The 25,323-nt window shown below is 38.9% G+C and overlaps 1 protein-coding gene across 1 annotated transcript in view; it reads right to left on the bottom strand.

Moving 5' to 3' along the window:
- Nucleotides 1-21,577, bottom strand: part of LOC145999541 (serine/threonine-protein kinase meng-po) — a 55,091-nt gene extending 33,514 nt beyond the window's left edge. The window contains exons 1-2 of the mRNA XM_083136533.1: nt 21,327-21,577; nt 15,590-15,683 (exon numbers count right to left, since the gene is read on the bottom strand). Of these exons, the coding sequence (XP_082992659.1) occupies nt 15,590-15,658 (69 nt within the window). The 5' untranslated portion in view covers nt 15,659-15,683; nt 21,327-21,577. The remainder of the gene's footprint in view (nt 1-15,589; nt 15,684-21,326) is intronic.
- Between the last annotated feature and the right edge of the window lie 3,746 nt (nt 21,578-25,323).

Below are 25,323 nucleotides of genomic sequence, written 5' to 3'. Positions count from 1 at the left end.
TAAACTGTTAATTATATATATATATATATATATATATATATATATATATATATATATATATATATGCCCAACCCTGTGGCCGAGTGGTTAGCACATCGCGCTGCGACGCCAAAGGTTGTTTGTGAATGTCCATTCATCAATTTCATCATTTCATCACTCATCCCCATCTTCGCAAATTAGCCAAGAGGCACAAAACGCGAAGTAAAATAAACTAAATCAATATATATGTATATATATATATATTCTGCCACTTGTGGCTAATCGCGAAGATAAGAATGAATTTTAAGTTTAGGCAGTGGCGGCGATTAGGGGGGAGGGCGAGGGGGGGCAGTTGCCCCCTAATTTTTTTCACTTTTGCTTCCAAACTATGTTGAACCTTATGTATCAAGGGCAAGTAAGCTGTTCTTGCCCCCCCCTAGTTTTGGCACCTTGCCCCCCCCCCCCGTTTTGGAATCCAATCGCCGCCACTGAGTTTAGGTTTATAACGTCCACTTTATGCACGGTAAGGCTAATCGGGACTGGACCTACAGTTTAAAGTGGGATGCGAACCACTTGTATACTCCGTACCAGCTATATCTGGAACAAGGCCGATCATAGCGGCAGAGAAGGGGAGAAATCGAGTGGGTAGAGCGAGCAGTACACGCTGCTGCGAAAGCTGGTAACCGCAGTCGCTTCCCCCCCCCCCCCCCCCACGCAATCCCGTTATTCTCACGTGTTCATTGTTGGAGCCGTCTCGCGTCAGTACTTGCGCAGAGACTTGCTATCGTTTACCTGCTCCACAGATAGATTGGATAGAGTGTACCTCCACCGGGTATTGAACCCGGGACCCCTTGGTTACAAGGTGAAGACTTTACCACTACGCTATCGGTACTGAAGATGAGGATGAGTGATGATTGATTGGGTTTATTTTGCTTCGCTTTTCTGCAAGTTTTGGCTAATCGCAAACATGAGCATGAGCGATGTTATAATGAAATTCATAAAGGAACAGTCGCAAAGAACATTCATGCCCATGCAGTGATTCAAACCCGGGAATCCTGACGTCGTAGCGCGCTGTACTAACCACTTCGCCATGATTGATTGAATTGTTGTTTTAAGTCCACTTTATGCATAGTAAGGCTAATCGGGACTGGATCCACAGTTTAAAGTGGGATCCGAACCACTGTGCCACGTGCCTCCACCGGGTATCGAACCCGGGACCCCTTGATTACAAGGCAACAACGCTTCCACTACGCCATCGGGGAGGCCCGAGTGTAATAACTATTGATTCATTTCAATGATTATATTTAAAATAGGATTAGTAATTATTCTTATCCTTGATACGTTCTTGTAATTAGACGCGTCGTATTATTATACTATTAATAACTCAGTAATACTCAGCGGTGAACGATGAGACGCGGTGAAGTACACAGACTACTCTCAGGTACAGGGATAGTGTTAGGCAAAGACAATATTCACAGCACAGAGAAATAAAACCACATTACTGCAGTATGTATAAACTGAAAAGGTTTTAGTCTAGGAGTAAAGTACTGAAGAAAAATCGATTACAAACTGTGAATTAACCTGATTTCAAAAAGAAGATAATGGCATTAATGAAATTGGCAACCTGAATTCTTAGGAGTTGGCAACCCTGAATTCTTAGGAGTTGGCAACCCTGACTTCTTAGGAGTTGGCAACCCTGACTTCTTAGAAGTTGGCAACCCCGAATTCTTAGGAGGTGGCAACTCTGAATTCTTAGGAGTTGGCAACCCTGAATTCTTAGGAGTAGTTGGCAACCCTGAATTCTTAGGAGTAGTTGGCAACCCTGAATTCTTAGGAGTAGTTGGCAACCCTGAATTCTTAGGAGTTGGCAATCCCGAATTCTTATGAGTTGGCAACCCCGAATTCTTATGAGTTGGCAACCCCGAATTCTTATGAGTTGGCAACCCCGAATTCTTAGGAGTTGGCAACCCCGAATTCTTAGGAGTTGGCAACCCTGAATTCTTAGGAGTTGGCAACCCTGAATTCTTAGGAGTTGGCAACCCCGAATTCTTAGGAGTTGGCAACTCTGAATTCTTAGGAGTAGGCAACCCTGAATTCTTAAGAGTTGGCAACCTGCCTACCGTTGGGATGGCAACGTGGCTTCCTTGAAGACGTCAAGAATGAGCCCAGTCTTCTCCCCTCCTCCATAGCCTAGGACCAATGAGGTGTCATACTGAGCTAGTCCAGGTCTTAGGCTCAGCATACGCCACTGATGTTACTGTTATAATCCCTATTTTCTCCAATGTTTCCAACCCTGTGAAAATTTTACGGAAGTCTCACCGAACAATATCTGTGCGTGGGGCGTCAACGACATCGCCCAAGTGTGTCGACCCTTGCGGTAATCGAACTTAGGAAACAATATTATGCTAAACGATAACCTCCTCCGCCAGCCAGCGTCCCTCTACCGGCGACCAAGTCGATTCGGTTGTATCTATTTATAAATATCAATGCCTTCGGACGGGAATCTTGGGAACTCTCCAGGCAACGCTTGTGGTGACCTCTGTCTGGTTGCCATTGAACTAACAATCCGTGAAATGCTACTTTTCCTCCCCCACTAGCTGTAGTGCATCTTGGTCTAGATTCGAGCGAGATTTCCTTGGGAAAATCTATTTTTGCTTGCGTAAACCACAACATTTCCTTAAAAAGCTCTATTTCAACGATCAAAATGCAAATTGGGGAGAGAAATTTTCGGAAACTGTAATTGTGTTGGCTTCGTTATTGTGTATGTAAAGCCAACTTTAAAATCTTGTCGACACTACAGGCAAGTGTCCGTTCATAGCTTCATATACAGTATGTAACATTCTTATTCGTACACACGGATTTTCGAAGTAAATGCTTTAATATCTGAAAGGAAATACACTCTTTTGAAATTGTTTCTTTACAATTCAATAACTAATATCATTAGGAACATAAAATCTTACCCAAATTCTGTATAGCCAATGACAATAATAAATTAAATGAAACTGAAAGAGAAACATGCCAATTTTTGTACAACTTTTCTATTCGTACACTTAATAATATATAGGTAAGAAAAAAGTATATTCAGAGCAAATTGACTGACAGTTCTAATACTTTGATGCGTATCCTTTGGCTTTAATTACTGCTTGACACCTATTCTTCATAGAATTAACTAGTTTCCGACATGTTTCAGAGCTTATTTTATTCCACTCGGCTTGCCAATAGTTTTCCACTCTTGTTTGGACTTGACGACTGCTTTATGGACTCGTCTCTTCAAAATTGCCCATAAATGCTCAATGGGATTTAAGTCTGGACTTTGAGCTGGTGTTTGTAATAGTTTGGGCACATTCCATATTAGCCAATTCATGTTAACTCGCGCTTTATGCTTACTGTCATTGTCTTGTTGGAATCTGTAGATAGGCGGCTTATCAATTTTTTGGGCACTCTGCTTTACATTGTTCTTCAATATGTCCAAATAGACATATGCATCCATGATACCATCAATAAACTGGATGGTACCAACACCTTTGGACGACATACAGCCCCAAATCATTAATGACCCACCACCGTGTTTAACTGTTGGAACTGTGTTAATGTGATCATTGTCTTTATTTGATATTCTCCAGACCCTATTTATCCCATCTGACCCGTATATATTAATCTTGGGCTCGTCTGACCATATGACACTATCCCAAAATTCCTGGTTCATGTGGATGTGCTCTTTCGCGAATGAAAGTCTATTCCTGCGATTCACCTTATTTACATACGACCTCTTTCGTGGTATTCTGCCATGATATTCATGCTTCCACAAGGCACGTCGGACAGTTTGATCGGACATCATTTTGCCAGCAACATTTTCTACTAACGGTCGTAACTGAGGAACACTTAGTCGGGGGGTTTTCTCGCACTCTTTTTAAAAAAAAGATTTCATCACGTTAATTCAACCGTCTCTCTTTTGGTTTTCTCGGCACATTCTGTGTTGAACCTTCCTCTCTAAATTTGTTTACTATGTATTGAACTGTGGAGTGTGATTTATTGACTGTTTGTCCAATTTTTCTTAACGAATAACCTCTAAGGGCCAAATTTATAATAACATCCTTCACACCGGAACTAAGTTCCTTCACCTTGTCATTTCGAACACGCTGATAGATAGACAATAGGCCTTATCTACGCCAGCATTCCGCTTGACGGGGAGCGCGCCTGCATGTTCAAACTTGTTACGAAGTTGCAAACTGCACGAAATCGCCCGAATAGCGGTGGCGCTGTATGCGAGGAAGATTGAAATTCTTGCCTGTACGAATAACAATGTTGCATAAAACAGCGTGTTTTTATCTTTTCACACAAATTAAATGCTCTGTTTATACACTTTGAACATACATTTTTATTGACATTTGTTGGTGAACCCTACATGAATATTAATTTCCAACTACATATCAAAATGATTATATTTACTAGTAGATATGACATTTTTTCCTCGGAAATTCTATGTGTACGAATAACAATGTTACATACTGTATCTTATTAAATTGATGATAAAATAAGAAAAAATAGAGAAGGTGAATGAAAAATTAATGTAAACGTACAAAATAGAAAATAACAAAAGTGACAAGTGGTATACAGATGCGTATAAAAAGGGGGAATGCTGGGGACCACACCCCAAATAGACTTAACATCGCGGGCAACGATAATAAATTTTCATCGCTGGCAGTGTGTGATTATATCTCTCCATAGCAATATTAGTAATAACCCATTTGTAATACAAATATTTCCCACATGTAAACGTTTTTCCATGAATTAAATTTTCATAGTTACAAAGGCCGTAAGTCCAATCACTAATACTATACTCTGTCCAGGGAAACTCTGAAGCAAACGAACGAAAGCAAGTCTCTACGCAAGTAGTCACTCTAGACCAATGAAGCTGTGAGAGGGAACGGGATAGCGTGCAAGGGGAAAGAGGCTGCAGTTAGCAACCTTTCCAGCACCGCGTACTGCTTCACTCCGCCCAAACCTCCCTTACTTTGCCTGTATGCGCGGCTTTGCTCCACAGTTTCCCAGGATAGAGTATACATGGAACTCTCTTCTATCGATTTCTCTTTTCTTCCTTTATCCATCTATTTTTCTGTCTTTAACTTTCTCCATTTCGTTTTCTTTCTCTTTTGTCTTTGTCTTTACCTTTTCTTTATTTCTGTACCTCTTTTCTTTATCTTTCAATATTCTGTCTTTATTTGTCTTTCTCCTGTTCTTTTTCTCTACATCTTTTTATTCGCTCCCTTTTCTTTGTGGTGTTTACAATTTTCTCTCTTTCGTTGCCTTTCTCGTACTATCTTTCTTCGTCTTTACCTTGTATTTGTTTTTCTATCTCTCTTTTCTTATTTTTCCTATTTCTTTTTTATCTCTTCTTATTCTTCCTATTCTTTATTTTCTATCCCTTTTATTATTTTCACAATTCTTTCTTTTTCTCTCTTTTCTTATTTCTCCTATTCTCTCTTTTTCTATCTGTATTTTCTTATTTTTCCTATTCTTTGTTATTCTATCTCTTTTCTTACTTCTCCTATTCTTTCTTTTCTCTACCTTTTCTTATTTTTACTATTTTCTTTTTCTCTCTTTTCTTATTTCTCCTATTCTCTCTTTCTATCTCTATTTTCTTATTTTTACTATTCTCTATTTTTCTATCTCTTTTCTTACTTCTCGTAGTATTTATTTTCTCTCTCTTTTCTTATTTTTACTATTCTCTCTTTTTCTCTCTTTTCTTACTTCTCCTATTCTCTCTTTTTCTATCTCTCTTTTCTTATTTCTCCTATTCTCTCTTTTTCTATCTCTATTTTCATATTTTTACTATTCTCTCTTTTTCTATCTCTCTTTTCTTATTTCTCCTATTCTCTCTTTTTCGATCTCTATTTTCTTATTTCTCCTATTCTCTCTTTTTCTATCTCTATTTTCTTATTTTTACTATTCTCTCTTTTTCTATCTCTATTTTCTTATTTTTACTATTCTCTCTTTTTCTATCTCTCTTTTCTTATTTCTCCTATTCTCTCTTTTTCGATCTCTATTTTCTTATTTCACATATTCTCTTTTCTTCTACCTCTCTTTTCTTATTTTTACTATTCTCTCTTTTTCTATCTCTATTTTCTTATTTTAACTATTCTCTCTTTTTCTATCTCTATTTTCTTATTTTAACTATTCTCTCTTTTTCTATCTATTTTCTTATTTCTCCTTATTCTCTCGTTTTCTATCTCTCTTTTCTTATTTCTCCTATTCTCTCTTTTTCTATCTCTTTTCTTACTTCTCGTATTATTTGTTTTCTCTCTCTTTTCTTATTTTTATTATTCCTTCTTTTTCTATTTATATTTTCTTATTTCTCCTATTCCTTCCTTTTCTATCTCTATTTTCTTATTTTTACTATTCTTTGTTTTTCTATTTAACTTTTCTTATTTCTCCTATTCCTTCCTTTTCTATCTCTTTTCTTATTTCTCCTATTCTTTCCTTTCTATCTCTTTTCTTATTTTTACTATTCTCTCTATTTCTATCTCCCTTTGTCTTTTGCTATTTCCTTCTTTATTTCTACTTTTTTGTTTACTTTTTGTTTGATATCTCTTTTTTATTATCTTTTACCTACTTCTTCTCTCTTACTTCCTTTGCCTTCCAATACCCCTTTTTTTCTAGCCCTGTCTCTTTCTTTTGTCTTCATTCCTTCCTGTCGTTGTACTTCTTTATCTCTCTCCAAGGATGTGTCTGCTTTACTGTAAATGAATTTGGATTTTTTCCCATGGAACCTATTTGGGTGAGCTAAAGCCCACCATTGCCGATACTTGGTGACGCTCTGTAGAGGAGGGGAATGTATTCATTTTCCGCTCACACGAAATATTCGTTTGAGAGATTTGTAAAATTTCATAGATACCGTTGTTCTCATTTGAGTAACCAAAAATATAACTGTTTTATAAAAATTTCCCCGAACTTTTGCTGGGCTTCTAATAATTTCCGTCTATGTATCTGACGTACAATACTGAGAAAGCGCCATAATGTTTATTTCTACGACGATATTTCTTGCTTTCGAAGCTTGGAACAGACAAGATTCCATAAATTAGACAAGAAAAAACATCGTCAAGACAGTTTAAAGTTACGTCACTATCGGGGCAATTCTTCCCAGAATTCCATTCTCGCAGCTTCAACGAACTAATCGCATGAACCGTGAATGGCCAGACGATTCGTTGACGTCACACGACGTCAAACGTCGAGTGTGCGTTTGAAATTATGTATACACCAGTGGAAGGAAAAGTCTTAAGCAAGTTTTCAATTGTCCGCTTTAGCAAGGTACGAATGTATATGTACCAAAAAGTATTAGATATGTGAATATATATTTAGTTATTTTCTTTTCATCAAAATATGAAATTAAATATGGACATAGAATTATGAAAATTGGAAATTTTTCATTGAGCAAGTGGCTCTACAAGCAAGATAAAACGCATTCGGCTCATATGACATTAATTGTAATGCAAACTTCAAATACAAAATGTGCTTTACTTCCTGTTACCAAAATATTATTAACATGATTAGTTGGTGGTGCAATGTATTTATTTTTAAATAGGGCGGCAAAGTTTTTCTCTGCCTAGGAGCGCCAAAAACCAAAACTCCTCCCTGTAGAGCATTAGTTTGATCTCATTTTAACCATTAGCTTTAGTCTCGATTAGCCTATTTGTGCATAAAATTGACTTAACAATATGATGGAAGCAGAGGGAGATGCGACGATGACAAAGCAAAATAATAAAAATATTGCATTTTAAATATTTTAGAGAAAAAGTAAAAAATAAGTCAGAATATTCGCATCTTTGTGCGAAGTTAGTCAAGTGAAGCTATGAAACAGCTAGAAATAAGCAAGAGATTCGCTAAGTTTAGCGCATCGAAATGTGAGCCCAGTTCTACCGCCTGTGCCCAACAGCCCCGCTGCGGTTCCTGTTGAGTGGAATGGTGTCAGGCGGGCCAAGTCATCGCAGCAGGTCTGCGAATCCAAAGTCCTTCGACCGCTGGTTTCTCCCGCTCTGGAAGGTCTGGTCATAAAATACCTCTTTTTTCAGCCCACATGCTTACAACCACGGCACGATTTCTGTGACCGGATTTCGGAGGCAATACGAATTTCGGGGAGAGAGGTTTAACAATGTTTCCATTTTTCGGGTCACCTCAAATTTTGTATTTTGGATAGGATTTCCTCTCCCAGTTTTTCGGAACTTCTCATCGGACGGAAACGTATGGTGAACAAACTCAAAATTTGTAGTTTTCTTCAGATAATGTGGACATGCGCGTACAGCACTATGAGATAGTATTATCAATCAGATACTAAAATATGAATCGTATGACCCATGACCTAGGTGTTGCAGGACCGTATTTAAATTGATCCGGAAAAAGGTTCATGGACCGAATTGAAATACTTTACAGATAAAAAAGATTCTTTACGGTCCAGAACCCATTTACGCTTGCTGATTTTCTCTCCTGGACCGGAATTGAATTTATTTAAAATTCCTGGACCTTTTACAACCCTGCTATGAAGTATAGTCATCAAGTTTGTTAGAAAAACTATAAGCAATGTGCTTTTGATGTACCAGTTTACGATTAGTAGAGTGAGGTTATTTCCATAAGAACTCTGCCTGTTCTGGTTTTGCAGCTTGGAAACGGGTCATAACTCCAGAAGTTACCAACCAATAAGCGAGCCGATGACGTCATCTCAACCCAGCACCAATTACTCACGCTCTACAGTATCGGTAGGTTAGCTAGCTAGACAGATGGGGATATTACGAAAGTAATCGGACTATATCCATAGCGGTTGTTCATTAAACACAGCTGCAACGTTTTCCGTTTAGAGGGAAATGAAACATTGAAGAGGAATACCAGAAAGTTGGTTTTTAAGTTCAGAGTAAGGAACTATAGCAGATATGGCTCCACATTTTGGGATAGTCATGTCAAAAGAGTACAATCAGACGATCTATTTCTGGCTTCGGGTCTCATCTATGACTGTTCCTTACACGCACACTAACGCATTCCTTCAGATCTGGCAACGGTAGCCTTTTGAATCACAGCTCTGAACCACGCAACCAAACTCATTGTTGCGGCATTGTTGGAATCATCCACTCTCCTTTTGATTGTTTGACTCAATATATTTCCTGGTAGTATTGTCGGTGCTCTCAAGTTACAAAGACATTTGCGGGATTTCCAGAGATGGGCCGAGAAATGGAGGATCAAGGCAAACCCTAACAAGAGTGTGTCGGTATTATTTACAAACAAAAGAAAACGCGGCCCACTGAATTTCAAAGTGGGAAGACACAATATTCCCAGGAAAGCAAGGCTTATAGTCCTCTTGGACAAAGGTTTAACATTCAGGGAACATGTAACAGATACAGATAACAATGGAAATGCAAGAAGCGGACGATTGTGTCCACTTTGGAAAAACACAATACTGACGATTAAAATCGAATTACATTGTTCAATCTACACATTTATTTTATATAGGCTATATAAAATTCAATGTATTTGTATGTGTGTATATATGTATGTATGTTCCGGCATAACTCACGAACGCCTGGAGCGATTTCAACCAAAGTTGGTACACATATCACTTACAATCTGGAAAGAAATAGTGTGGGGGTAAGACACCCCTGGCACCCCTAGTTGTGTAAGTGGGAAGGGGTGACATGTAAAAATAATCGAAAACGACCGATATTAGTGTAGAATCCATAGTTTCTGGGGTCGCTAAGATGAATAGTTCAACTCCAAGATCATTTTACACTATAGCTAGAATTCATTATTTTCCTGTCTAAAAGAATATTGGAATAAATAAATACCCGGGCAACGCCAGGTAATCAGTTAGTGTATTAATAAGATCAATGCTTGCGCATGCTTCTGAAGTGTCGCAACGTGACACAACAAGATATACAAATCGCCTCCAAAGTGTACAAAACAAAACACTGCGAATTATAACAGCGCAGATACATATGTTTCCAATATGCAGATGATTCGAGAAATGCTCGACCAAGAAACTCTATTCAACTTCATGCAGAGAAAAAAAATCAAATTTTGGACGAAGTAACCTCACGATCCAAATCCTACAATTCACAACATAGGACGAAGGTACTCAAGAAGACAAACACACAAGATGCTGCGTCTTGATCAATAATACTACAACTTAATGTAACATCACATAAAGTCAACCAGCATCTGTTTCGGTCAGTGGCTGATAATCAACAATCAATGTATCATGTTAAAGATAGTAAGTATATATATGGTTTCCCAATAAGAACGATACGATTTTAAAATGAAATAAAATAAAACTATTTCAGACAGCCAAACTTTTTATATTATTTTGAAGTATAGTTTATTACATTATGTTTTCAAATAACACATCACACGAGTGAATTCCATGAACCCAATTTTCGATGACTTTGTGCAATAACTCGGGCCTAATGTCACGAATGCAGCGTTCGATGTTCAATCTTAATACATCAAGGGTTCGTGGTCTGTTTGCATAGACTATAGTTTTCAAATAACCCCACAAAAAGCAATCCAAAGGAGATAAATCACAACTTCTTGGAGGCCAACTAACAGTTGCATTTCTTTAAATTATCCTTTCACCAAACTGTTCTTGCAATACGTCAATAGTGGCAATAGCAGCGTGACATGTGGCACCGTCTTGTTGGAACCACATGTCCTCCAAATCAATTCATCTAAATTTGGCCACAAAAAATCTGTTAACATCAATCGATACCGCTCACCAGTCACTGCAAATGCATCTCCTATTTCGTTTTGGAGAAAAAATGGTCCGATGATGCCACCATCCCATAAACCACACAATACAGTGACCTCTCGCGGATGCAAGGGCTTCTCGTGAATCTCTTGTGGATTGTTTTCACACCAAAAACAACAATTTTGTTTGTTAACATATCCACTTAACCAGAAATGAGCTTCATCTGAGAAGATATTTTTCGCCCAAAATTATGATCCGTTTCAAGTTCAATACAACGTCTATTTTCATAAATTTTTTGGACAATAACCAAAAGTTCTTGAAGCGTGTATTTAGCCATGATGAATTGTCACAGAATACTAAACACAAATGACAACTAGTGACAGTTATAACATTTGAAGGATAGTTGCCAGTTCATTTCAAAATCATATCATTCTTATTGGAAAATATTTTACTATCAATTAATTATCTCCATCTAAATGAAGCATAAGTAGATTTGGTCTACACCTGTGTATATCTGACTCTGTCATGTAATGTGTATATTAGAGATTATCTTATGTACCTGTTGCTTAATAACCTGGCCATGTATCATAGGGAAAACACGTAGTAACACGACAGTTGTGTGAAAAGGAGGGACTCATCAAGAATTTCGACGCAGCAAGGCATAAGGATTAAATGCCAAAATTCATAACTGGAATGCTGAAATAACAATCTATACTTGGTCCCTGAAATCTCTGGAGTTGGCGAACGAAAGCAAGTCTCTGAGCAAGTAGTGACTCCAGAGGGCTCGACCAATGCACGCGTGATAGGGAATGGGATTGCGTGGAGGGGGAAAGGCGACTGCAGCTACCAACCTTTACAGCAGTGTTTACTGCTTCTCTCTGCACAATCGTTTCCTCCCCTTTTCTACCATAATGCGCGGTGTTGCTCCAGTAATTCCTGGGATAGAGTATATGTTTTCATTCTGCAACCCGTCTTTATAATATACGTCAGTGGTTTCCAACTTCAAAAGGTCCGAGGGCCAAAATTATATCCAGCAGTTGATAGGCGGGCCGCATTTTTTTTGGGGGGAGGGGGATTAAAAATTACAAAAATTGTAAGTACTGAACTGAAAATGTAGTACTTTCTCACGACCTAAATTTCTAAAATGAGGCAATAAAACAATGTAATTACAAATCAAAATTGTATAATTACAATTTATTTCACAAAAACCCAATACTTATTGATGAATTGAAAGAAATTAAAGACACACCATACAAATAAGAATCCTCCATAGTAAATGTTCAATGTGAAAATTGAGCCCGATCTGCTTCTTTTATTAAAGTTGTATTTGAATTTCTGTATTTGAAAGTCTCAGAAGGTGAAGCAGTGAAGCATCTGCAAGTCGGCTTCTGTAGCGGTTCTTGATGAACTTCATTGAAGTAAAAACACTTTCACATGTGTATGTGCTGCCGAACATCGATGTCATTCTTTGCCCAAAACTACGAAGGTTTGGAAAGCGTTCCTTTGAAAGGTATTTGAAAAACTTTCTTGCCTAGTTTGAAGGAACACATCGCCTTGCAAATCACGCAATTCAAGTTGGAGTGAAGCTATTTTAATTTTCAATCTTATGTTTTTTGGAGATTTTGCTCATTTCGATATTTGCACAAACTTTAACAATCAGTCACAGTACAATCCGAGTTGGAACACTGGACATCTCTTCGTACTTCGTGCGTAGTAAAACAGATCTCTATATCGCCTCTCTGCAGTTTGTTTCTGAACACAAAGAGTGAAGCCTTCGCTGAAGCGGGCGAGTTCATTCCGCATAGCGAAGGGGTGGAATGCATGGTGTGAAGAGAAAGGTACGTCACTTTAGATTCTTCTCATGATCATTATTGACTGCAAAATCAATTCTACCTGTGATATTGTCTTTCTTCACAGAGCATCCGTTCCTTCAGTAAAAAAAGAACGTATTTTAATAAAAATAAATAAAATTAATGTATTTTGCAACCTGGCTTCGCGGGCAGCAGAAAAACGCAACGGGGGGCCGCCAGTTGGAAACCCCTGATATACGTGATGGAAAAACGACAATAGTGTTAATGATGAGAAGAACTGTGAACTGTAAAGTAATATATAGGGCGTCCGAAAGAGGGGGCAAGGGAGCCACTTCCACCTGGAATAATGAGTGTCAACTTAAAAATATATATTTCACACACATAATTCTATTTTCCGCAGTGGTTTATGTTAATTACAAGCGGTTTGGAACCGCGGTGGTGTACTCGGTAGGGCGTCTGACTGCCACGCTGGAGACCCGGATTCGATTCCCGGAGTGGGTGATATAAGGTCGGAATTTTCCCGGCCTTGTCCCTTCATGAAGTGGCTTTGGGGTTCGCTCAGCCTCAAATACTTGTGGGCAACCCTATTGGGTAAAGGCCACCGGCGTTTGGTGCTGATCACATCAACTCCAAAATGGTCGAGATCGAGAATGTGTACCCCTATACGTAGGCTTCCACTTAATCTTGTTTTAAACCATGAAAACGACACTGTTACAAAACAAGGCTATGTGTGTACTTTGTTCCCCACCGCTGCAATTATTTCCCCAAATCTATCGATTCTGTGAACATTAATTGCAGATAAACAGTTCACGTAGTTGTCCTAACGGAATTTCATAGAAATTCACTCTAACCTAAATAGTAACATAGAAATAAAGTGGCCGCGGTGGCTCAGTCGGTAACGCGTCTGACTACCATGCTAAAGGTCCCGGGTTCGATCCCCGGCCGGTTCAAATCCGGGAACTTTTCTAACGATGGAAGCGGCCCCGGCGCCCACCCAGCGTTGAATAACATGGGTACCTGGGGGAAACCCTGGGGGGTAAAGGCGGTCAGGGGCGTGATGCTGATCACATCACCCCCACTCACGACCGGATCAAGAAAGTGTGGGGCGTTACCCCCACACCCCCTATACGCCTTCATGGCATTGTGCTAAGCACAGGGGAGCACTTTACTTTTTTTTTTAGAAATAGAGTATATTACCGAAGACTACGAAAATATTATTACCTTTATAGTTTATTTTACATATTTTTATAATATAAGTGCATATATTTCGCATATTTTCGTAACAGGATTCGGGCAGCATATTAAAAAAACCTATCCTTATGCTTAGGCTACCCACAATATATCAGTGCATGACGGGTCAACAGCACAGCAGGGGCTACTTTGAAGCTTGATTTTTGCTTCATGCTAGCTTACCCTTGCCGTACGAAAAACTTATTTACCAGAGAGGGTGGGGGGCAAAGGCCCACACTTTATCACTAAAATTCAAGAAACCACTTTGTTATTGAATCACTGCTTCATATGTTGATTATATATATGCAGTTATTTTTTAATTATAATACTATTCCCAAAATTACCATCATTAATAAGAAAATAATAATCAATTATCTCATGAGTGTCGCACACATATTTTACCATTCACTAGAAATCACAAAAACCATAATAATTTTTCATTGCTGCCTTTTTTGTTTATAGAGCTGCAATTGTTTATTAATTATAATACTTTCGCGCTGCGACGCCAAGGGTCCCGGGTTCGAATCCCGGTCGGGCTTGGTTGTTTGTGAATGTCCATTCATCAATTTCATCATTTCATCACTCATCCCCATCTTCGCAAATTAGCCAAGAGGCACAAAACGCGAAGTAAAATAACCTAAATCAATCAATCAATCAATCAATTATAATACTTACAATAATTATTATCATTACCAGCCAATTGTGCACTGCCACTGGCATGAGGGTCTCGAATGAGACGCAATCAAAGATGGCGGCTGATAGGCCCACAAAGTGCATTTTGCCTCCTATTTACATTAGATTTATGTTTTATGAACAAACGTGATACAGAAATATTAGGAACATCCTAGTAAACAATGTAATTTACTTTAAATTACTTATAACAATTTTCACAATTTAAAAATAGAATTGAGGTGGTTGGCCTGACAGCTCCCCCCTTGGGTAAGCTAAGGTTTTAAATAAGGCACACCTTGAATACAGTAAAGCTGTTGTTTTCTTTCGAATAAATCAATGGATATCTCAGGAACAGCTGGGGATACGAAGGATAAACCCGGTGTACCGAAAACTCTATCCCATTAGCTACAGTGTTTAAGGGCATGCGAGACAGTCTCCGCCCGGCTTTCCCCTCAGAGTCAGTGTTGCCAACTTAGCTCTCTTGGAACCAGTTCTGGCTCTTTCGTGCACTCATTTGCCTGTGAACTGGGGCGCCCGCCCCCATGCCCCACTATGATACCATCACTGGTTCCGGCCCACATAGACCAACTTTTGATATGATTATACATTTTGCACGTGACGTCATATTGTTATATTGGCTGCGTCGCTCCATCCCCTCTTATATCCCCAGCTACTGTTTTTTATAGCGCCGCCTTGACGTGAAATTGGCATAATATTGATATCAGGGAATCCTTCATTTTCGATTTGGTACGACCATGAGATGGGTGATGCCGCCGGAACTAGATGGTGAAAACTAAGAATAAATTTTCATCAATTTAGAGTTAACGGTAATAGCAGCGCCCCACCCCTTTGACAAGTAACATTACTCTAGGAAGCACTTCGTAAATCTAGCTCCTTGAAAGTCCGTTTTAACTCCATTTAAGGTGAACTTTAGCTCTTTTATGCGCACCAGGTTTGGCAACACTGCCAGGAGGCAAGGAGAAATGCATTGGGCATAAGGGAGTATTTTTTGATTGTTATCTTGGGAATATCAAACTTCCGATGGAACAGAAAATTATATCAACGGAAAGAGGGCAGTTTGAAGAAGTGATTACCCAGCAGAAAAGTCGAAACTCCCATTTGATTAGCCATAACTTGATGTTGAAGTTCATTCCCCATAAGGAATACTCACCTCTTGTAATTCAAACTCCCGTATCCTATGAATACTTCCAGAACTCTCCTTCCTCTCCAAGCTACCCATATCGGGTTCGAAGACCGCTGCCAGTCTGAAAGCAAAAATTCACATATCAGTGCAACTTACATACTAAAAACAGGATTGCTTTAATGTTTGTCACTTAGCGTCGCTTTCCCGCCACTTTTGAAATTTATGAAGGACACTCGCAGAAAACACACATGTAAGGCCTTGATTCGAAGCCGGAGCCTCTGGCGTCGTAGCGCGCTGTGCTAACCATTACGCCACGGAGGTCGGTTGAAAAAATAAGAGAATGGTGGTTAGGAGGTTTTTGCACACAAGCTGTGCCCCCTTTCGCCTCGTATCTTAACGTTTGTAATGTTTAGAAATATGTCGAAGAAATGGTTGAAATTCCCCGACACTAAAAATCTCGAATCCTACACGATCCTCAGGTAATTGTTTATACATTTCTAGAAGAAAAACTCTGCTAATTTCAAGAAATTTCACACCATGAAGAAAACATAATTTAAACAATATAATTTGAAATTTGGCTACTGCTCGGGATCCCGAAAAGTCTGTAAGTCATTTCCCAAAGTCTGAATAGGGACAGGAACGTTTATGGATCCCGCACACTCTTGGTTGATAATATTACGTAAAAAGGAGAAAAGCGAATCTAAATAACAAAAACAAATCAAATCAAACTAAACAATGCATGTTTCAAATGTCTGGAATCCCCCCCCCCCTCCTTATGCGGCATATGATAGTGACATCAATGAAATTACATCAATGAAAGCCCCTGGATTAATACAAAAACCAATGAATAGCCTCCCCTGCGGCATACTGTTAAAGTTCGTCGACTTGTAATCAAGGGGTTCTCGGGTTCGATGGAGTTAATTAGGAGTTAAAATATGATAAGATAATTTTTTTGAAGTTATTTTTATAATTATAAAATTTAAATGTTTTATTATTTTAGAGGTGTAATAAAGTAATTGCTTTTTTATTATAATTATAATAAAATTTAACAAGTAATTTTTTTAAATGTAAAATTGATTGTTTTAAAATTATCAATTTTATTGATAATGTTGATTATTTTTAATTGATTTTGTTTTATATTTTGTATTTTTTGAATAATATGATGTTGATTGGTTGTTAAAGTTTTAATTGATTGTGATAAATGATTAATTGATATGGTATTGAAAATAGAAAGTTTTGTATTAAATAATTTTTTAAATTGAGAAATATTCGTTTTTTTGTTGTGGGTATTAGTAATATTTTGATATAAATTTTGATAATTAGGTTTTATGTTTCTTATTGTAAATTTATATGGAAAATATTGAGAAATTTTAGTAAGATAATTATTAATTTTGGTGTTAGTATTATTATGAATGATTTTTTATTGTGTATATGCGGAATTATTTTTAATTTGAATATGCGCATTGATAAAAATATTTTTGCTGTTATGAATGGTTAATTTTTGTTTTTTATAATATAAGTTTAATGTTTTGAAAAATATATTTTGCGATTGTTACCTTGGGTGGAACCAAATAGTGGTTCATATCTCACTTTAAACTGTAGGTCCAGTCCCAATAAGCCTTTTTGTACATAAAAGTGGACATGGGACAAAATCCAACAAATCGAGCATTGTAAGTTTTATGATACGTTATTTCATGCCCCAAAACTTATGTTCTTAGTATGTTTTACCTATCTCGTATCTATTATCTCGAGACTCGAGATAAGATCGAGGACGAGCATTCTCGATTCCCGTCTCGTCTCGTCTTGGCGCTATTCTGACGGCCTTGGAAAACCTGGTTCATTTCCTGAGGCCGCTAGATAGCGCTTTCGTCTTATTGAAAGACTTCGGAAAAAGTCGAAGATAGCCGAACCGAATCAATCGATAGCCGACCACGTTTTCAAGGACATTCGTCAAAAAATCGCGGTCCAATCGTAAGCCACGTGCCGGTTTTCGGCCTCCGTGGCGTATTGGTTATCATAGCAAGCTGCGAGGTCAATGGTCGTGGGTTAGAATCATCGATAAGACATAAATGTCCCATTCTCTCCATAGGCGTGCGTACGGTGGGTGCTAGGGGCGCCTGGGCACCAAGTAATGTGTCCTTAAGAAATGAAAATTTAAAACCACCATGAAAATAATATTAGTGTTTTAAAAGTCAGGAATTTCGTTTCTCTCTCTCTATAAGAACATGTGAAGTTATGTATTGTAAAATTGGAACAAAAATCACTATAATCACTCCGTTAAGAAAGTTCCAATGCCTAAAATATATTAAAAATATAATTTTTTTCAGACTTCGATTGTATCTGAAAGCTATAAATCTACTGTTTAAAATGAATTGAAAAAAAAACACATGGTATTAATTCTCAACTGAGAAGTAACAATATTATATTTTGAAGTAATATTCATTAGAAAACGTTGAAAAATGAACCTATATAGTATATCAGAGATTCAGCTGATATAACATGTATCGTACTACATTTCTTACAATTGGTTATTTAGTAAAAAGTTAATTTTACATTATTTATTTTCATTATTTAAATAATATCGTCACAATGATAGGAAAACTTGTGTTAAATTACCAACGTATACTCAGAGACGACAATGTTAAAATTTATGTGCAAAGGAAACATAAAGTTACGATAATTAGGCTAACATTGTCAAGATAGGCAATTGAAACTCCCCTTAAGCCTCCCCCCAAATAAAGCAGTCTGCGCACGCCTCTGAAGCAAGTACTCGGCCTTCTCTCGTCTTCCCTACTTTTATCTCTATGTCTCCCTACTTCTCTATTGCTCTTATCCAGGGCCGGCCCTACGTGCGTGCGGGGCTTGGGGCATATAATATATGCCGTTTCTATAACCAAAAGTTTGTCAGAGATTTGAAATAATCAGAGATTTTTGTTACTTTAGTCTGAAGCTGTGATGTGCCGTAGACTATAAGTTTACGTCTACATGCATTCTCTACACGTAGATTACATTGGGTTGTAGTTTACATAGACTACGTAGACATTCTAAAGTGCATTTGAAATCATTTTTAAGGGTTTCATGAAAGGAAAGTGACATTTTCAACTATATTGGTTCCTAACGAAATAAAGGAATCCTATTTACAACAAATTTCTCTTCTCTTCTATTATCAACTATGGAAGAAGGTAAATAGTATGCAAAAACAACAACAGATGGCAGTCGTGAGGCAAGAGTGGTCTTTTCCCCATAAAACACTACAATATTTCCTATATTAGGTTTCTTCCTAGGTGAGAAATTGTTCGAATATGGAAGAAAGAGTATGAAAAGTTCTCTTCACACATCAGCAACTGATACGCAGTATAATTTTCTTTTAATTCCACGGCGCCCTTTGCTAAGTTATCACCTTTCGCCATGTTGTTTACATAGATTACGTCATCTACGTGTATAAAATAGTCTACGTGTAGAATGTAGACTATCGTTGTTTACGCGTAGACGCACATCACTGGTCTGAAGTATACGTGTCCTATAATATTATCACAATAAAAATATTATTACAATTAATAAACAGTTAATTTATGTAATTCGTTTTATTTCTTAAGAGAAATAGGCGGAACGTGTTGAAGGTTGAGCGATTGTTTCTCTCCGATGCATCACTGGTTCGACCTTCATTGTATTTAATTACAAAACTTGGTGTGTTCAATGTGTGGATCGTTTTAAGTTTCGATCTTGCAAGCACTCAATCAATGTTCATGATCTTTCTCTTCTATAATAAGTGAAGAAGTGACTTGACAGTCAAAAGACAGATTTAGTTCATTATGAATTAGTTAAACTGTTATCAAACTGGCCTAAGTGATAAGACAATATTTTGTTTCAGGGAGTTTATCGTCGAACAAACTTTATTTATGTAGTCTAATTGCGCTTGCACATTATGTAAATAAACTCGCATAATCTGGAACAGTGTTGTATCTGTACATTCGAAGAGCATAGCTGCCCCATAGCTTATAAGTAGACCTTTAAGGCCGAAATCTTCCACTGCTCGCTTACTTCAAGGTTCGTGTGCATTAAACAAGCCAGTTTAACGTGCATAAATGTCAATTAATTTACATATGAAAGTGGACATTTTTAATCATAAAATAATTATTGAAGCTTTCCTGGCTGCGAATGATGAAGAGATCTTTTCGGGATATCTTCAAGGATTGAAGTTACTCAGTTCTTGAAGGTGAGAGTGACATTAGCTCTCGGAAGCCTATCCGAAAATCACCTGGCTGATATCTAGAGAAAACCTCTTCATCATTTTTAATCATATTCAAAAACATTCTTTATCATATTTTCATTGAATTGGAATTTATTTCACATGAAATAATATTTTCACTTCATGATTTAATTGTACGATTAAACTATTGCTGCATATATTACAATTTGGAGGACCTATTAGGAGATGCCCAGGCAACTCTTTCTCATTATCCTTTCTGCTAGTTCGGCGACCTCTTTAGCTCAACACCCGGAGCGACTCTTTCCTCCCTCGTCCGAAGTACCATAAAAATTAATTGAGGTGGGGGCCAGGGGATCCCTTTGCCCTAAGGTTCAGTACGCTCCTGTTGTCTCCTTGTTCAAGAATTTAATGCGAAAATGGCGAGATGAGAGGCATTGCAATGGCTTGAGCGCGGAAGTTTTCCCAGAAAAGCACAACCAGGGCATTTGTCTCTAAAAGCGTCGTGGCCTTTCCTCCATCAAACACCGCTTGAATTTGAAATTCAGGCTTTCTTGCGATTGACCTGTTCTTACAGTACCAGTCTTACTCTCAATCACCAGGTCCTTGTAATAATAAGTGTCAATTACTTTGATTAAAATCAAATTGCCGGCCTCCATGGCGTAGTGGTCAGAGTTACGCGCTACGAGTCAGAGGTCCCAGGTTCGAACCCTGGTTAAATTATGAATACATCACTGTGTTTGTCTCATCGCCCATTTCACTTCATCATTAATCTTCGTCACGATTATCCCAAGAAGTAGGAAAGCGACGTAACGAGAATTTTCTTGTTTGGGTACCAACTTTACCTGCCATTTAAGTACGAATTATCACGTAACATACCTAGAAGTATGATGTGATAAAGTTATTACAAGAAAACTTATTATTCTAAAACGTTAATCAGTACTGGAATTTTCCATCACTTGACATACCCTAGCCGACCTGCGTGGCAGAATGGTTAGCACAGCGCGGTACGATGGCACAGGGTCCCGGCCTGAGCATGGGTATTCAGTTCCATCACTCATTCGTGTAATCAAGTGGTCCCGGGTTCGACACCCGGTGGAAACACATGGCACTTTAAACTATAGGCCCAATCCCGATTAGCCTGTCTGCGCATAAATCGGACAACAAATCAAGCCAAAAGTGGCAGATAAGAAACTTATGAAATCAATCAATCATTTACATACTCGATGTTTTTTTTTTTATTCAGTGGTAGCTGAGATAATTAAAGGGATGTACATCGTGCAGAAAAGACATTTGCTGATTTGGCCACAAAATGCCATTTGTACAGAAATTCATGAAAATGAAGCATGCAGTATTGTTTCTACTTACAAACCAGTCTATCATCATAACGTCATTTCGCTAACCAATGACTGCACGCTACCAGTCATGGGCCTACCTGCGTATTACACCTTGACGAAAATGTATTGATTTTTAAAAGTTATCAACTTGAGAAATGCAAAAATACAGTGATTTGTTTACGAACTACTACTAAAGGGTAGAAAACAATTATTTACTTACCAATTAATTAACACACAAGCACTGTCTTTCGAAAGGGATCACATAGAAATGAAGACACACAAGCTTGAGGAAATAGCTACACTTGCACACGACAAGCCTAACGTGAACTTTAGACACACTCTCACTTAGAGTAGCGAAAGCAATCCCCACCGAATATTGCTCGCTTATCGGAACGTGTAATTATGTTTCGATCTCGTGTACTGCATTTGACCGAGCACAACTGTGTCGTCACGTTAACTAACTCCTTCTTGTTGTCGTATTTACTCGCCCACTGTCTGAGAAAGGAAGGGGTGGGGGAGAAAATAAAGTCGAGATTCTTGGCTTGTGCAGCCTGGCGCCCGGGTGAACACCGTCGAAGCCAACTCGTGGATCTATTCTGAGTGGCTGTGGAGTTCCCAACCGCCTTGCCCCCTCCCCCCTCTTCACCCCCTCCGATCGCAACTTGTCTAACCTGCCGCGCACATGAAAATCCGTGGCAGGCGCCGTCGCAAGTTTATTACAGGCATTCTGGTCACCGTATAAACATCTCAAAAGTTTTTTAAGGGCACCTTATACGCATAGGCTAATTGAAACTGGACCTACAGTTCTCACCGAGATACGATTTGATTTTTGTTAATTAGATCCGTTTTTCTTCCAAAGGGCATCCATGGCTAGGTCGGGATTCGAACCCGAGACCCCATTGTGCAGTGATTTATCTATATACTCGCAAGCCCCTAACATTTTTCACCAAGTGGAAGTTCCTTATGAAGGCGCGTTTAGGGGATGACATTCTCGACGTAGGCCTATTTTGGGGGTGATGTGATCAGCACCACGCTCAGGCCGCCTTTGACCCCCATGGTTGATTTGAGGCTGGGTGCGCCTCAGAAACCCTCTATGCGGGGAATCGAACCCGGATCTCCCGCGTGACAGTCAGACGCCCTACCGATTAGACGACCGCGGTTCTACCAATCCCAATTTATGGTAATTTTGAATTTTAATTAACCCTTACACCTCCCTTGAATACATCTTACACCAGCCCGGGTGGACAATTCTGGGTATACCCCTGCCAACTATCTACCTGCACTGAATAGGCCCTAAAAAAAATACAATAATTAGGGGTCTATCCAGAATTTTCTATCTTGGGGGTGTACGTTCGTGTTTAGTGAGTGTTAGGGTAAATTTAGAAACAAAATGGCCATAAATTGAACCTTTCTGTAACGTTTTACGTGAATGTTGAAGAACTTTTGTTGGATGTGGATATTTCACTGATCATAATGTACTTGTATATAATAGATAATGGACATTGCATTATTGTAAGCACGATCATCGCCAGCAATTTTTGAAGGAGAGGTTAGGGTGTTGCAGTGCTCGAAATGGAAATTGTCACGGACCTTCATGAACTAGGGGGGAGGCTATCTTGCTTCCTCAATGATAAGTTTGGTCCCCCTCCCCCTGATTCAGACGTATCTGCCAATTAGGGTTTTCTCACGTAACGATAACTCCCACTGAACATGATCAATTGTCACTGATGTGTTTGAACAACAATCTTTCAACATTGTTGAAAAGGAAGACAATTGACCCTGATTGACCTGACTGATAACCCTAGGCAATAGTTCCCAAAGTTCCCTGGGGCGCCGTTGCTGGCTTACAGGGACGCCGAGAAATGTTATAATATTTTCACTGATATGATTGTTCCAAACATGTGCTTATTTAGTACTTTTTACAAATATACTGGTCAAAAAAAGTTTTGCATGTTGAAAGTTTTTCATATTCTGTATCACTGGCGCCACAAATCTCCATACCTTTGAAGCGCACACATCTACTGAAGGCCAATTCAACACACAAAAGAGCAGATACATGTCTGTGACCGGGTTTTAAAGCATGTTTCACGTTTTAACCTCGTGATTCACCCACCGATTGTCTGACAGTTCGTCAGAAGGGGGAGTATAGAGCACTGGACGTCTCAAGGAAGGTTGTCATGCTGTGAGTTTACATTTTAGAAATGCCACGAAACACACTTTCGGCAGTGGATAGAATCAGAATAGTGACTCTACTACTGGAAGTTATGAAGCAAGTGGACGTAGTACATCGGGTAGGCTGTAATCAAAGTGACGTTTCTAGAGAGTGTAAGAAATTCCAGGAGAGCCAATCAATAGCAGATAGGCCCAGAGAAGGAAGACCACGCAAAACAAAGGCTGCACAAGACAGGCATATCCGTATTTCTGCGCGCAGACGTCCTACGTCCACAGCAACCCAACTCCAGAAGGAGCTCCATAAGGCCTCAGGGATCATGGTGTCCACCCAAACGGTACGAAACCGACTGCACAATATAGGGATTCATGCCCGTCAATCTTGGAAGGTTCCCCGACTCACTGCACGACATAGGGCACTACGCGTAAGATGGGCTAGACAACATGAGAACTAGACGCGAGAACAGTGGTCACAAGCACTGTTTACAGATGAACTACGGGTTAGTGTACACCCCGATGACAACACTATACGTGTCTGGAGAGCAAATGGGCAGCGTTTCAATGAATCGTTCATGGTGGAACGCTTCCAGCAACAGGGTGGTTCGGCACTGTTCTGGGCAGGAATCATGTTGGGTCGCCGGACGCCATTAGTTCACATACAGGGTACTATGGATGCACAGACATACGAGGACTGTTCTTCGACCCGTCGTTAGGGCATTTGAGCAGGATTCACGTTGGTGGACGATAATGCCCGTCCTCACCGTGTGGACCTTTTCTTTCGATGGCATGCAATCCGTCGGATGGACTGGCCAGCAGTCTCCCCCGATATGAATTGTATCGAACATGCCTGGCACCTTCTGAAACGTGCCATTGCAAACCGCCCTCACCCATCACAAACCCTACGTGAACTGATACACGCTGCCATTCAGGAATGGGACAATCTTCCACAACATGCATTGGATAACCTGGTTTTCAGCATGCTCCGTCGTGTTCGAGAATGTCTACGTGTTCGTGGAGGCCACACACGTTACTGAATACACGGCGAGGGGTTTCTGATAGCTTTACTCACCTTGGTAATTGGTGATCTTTTGGTTGCATCTTACTTTGGTTAGAAAAGCAACTTTGTTTCTTTTGTATCTTTGGTTATATCTTTCAAAATTGTCTTTAACTATGTTTTGTATTTTGTATTTTAATTGCCCTAGTCGGAGGTATCGACATGTGTGGCTTCTGTGATGCAGAAAATAAAGAAATTGTTATATGCAAAACTTTTTTTGACCAGTATAAGATGTTTCTGAATTTGAAATATGTTCTTATTTTTTAACTTAAGGAATGCAACCTAACCACACTAACTGAGCGTTAGATAGGGCGCCTACATTCTGACTTTGGTGCCGTGAAACGAAAATGTAATATAAGCTTAGTTCAGCGCTCTCGTGTAAAATAAATACTTCTCCTACATATATGAAGAAACTAGAATGTAGAAATGCTCATGATTTCTTTGTCGTCGCAGCATGTCGAGATGTCTCTGCTATTTTGTAATACCTTTTTTTTTGGACCTCTGCAAGATTATCTTAGTAGTATATGCACGCTATGATTTGCGCATTTGTCTTAAACATAAACGTTGTTACTAAATATTGCTGTTTATTCCTTCTATATAATGTCCATGCAGTGGCGGATTACCAAATAGGCCCACTAGGCACGTGCCTAGGGGCGGCAACTCTTGGGGGCGGCAAATCTTTTTTCCAGAATATCAAGAATAATAAAAAGTGTCTTACGTACACAGTGACAATTTAGACCTATGAAACCAATGTTTCAAAACAACGGTTTGCAACATTTTCGTTTCATACGAAAGAAACCTTGATGTATCGGATTTATATCAAGAAATGTTTCGTCTGCTCTGCCTCCTTCAGGCGCCAGTCAATTTGTTTTTAACCCGTGCTGTGGCTTTTATCGCTTACAATGACAATGCAAGCCGCCCAGCCCTTGTTGGTTTGTTTTTGTAAATACATACCACTCGATCTTCCACTAAGCTTTTGTTAAGGCTCCGCTGG

Source organism: Lepisma saccharinum, chromosome 15 (genome assembly GCF_977018435.1).
Source record: "Lepisma saccharinum chromosome 15, izLepSacc3.1, whole genome shotgun sequence".
Taxonomy (NCBI): domain Eukaryota; kingdom Metazoa; phylum Arthropoda; class Insecta; order Zygentoma; family Lepismatidae; genus Lepisma; species Lepisma saccharinum.
The sequence above is the reverse complement of the archived record's forward strand: the minus strand, read 5'-3'. Positions and strand labels throughout refer to the sequence as shown.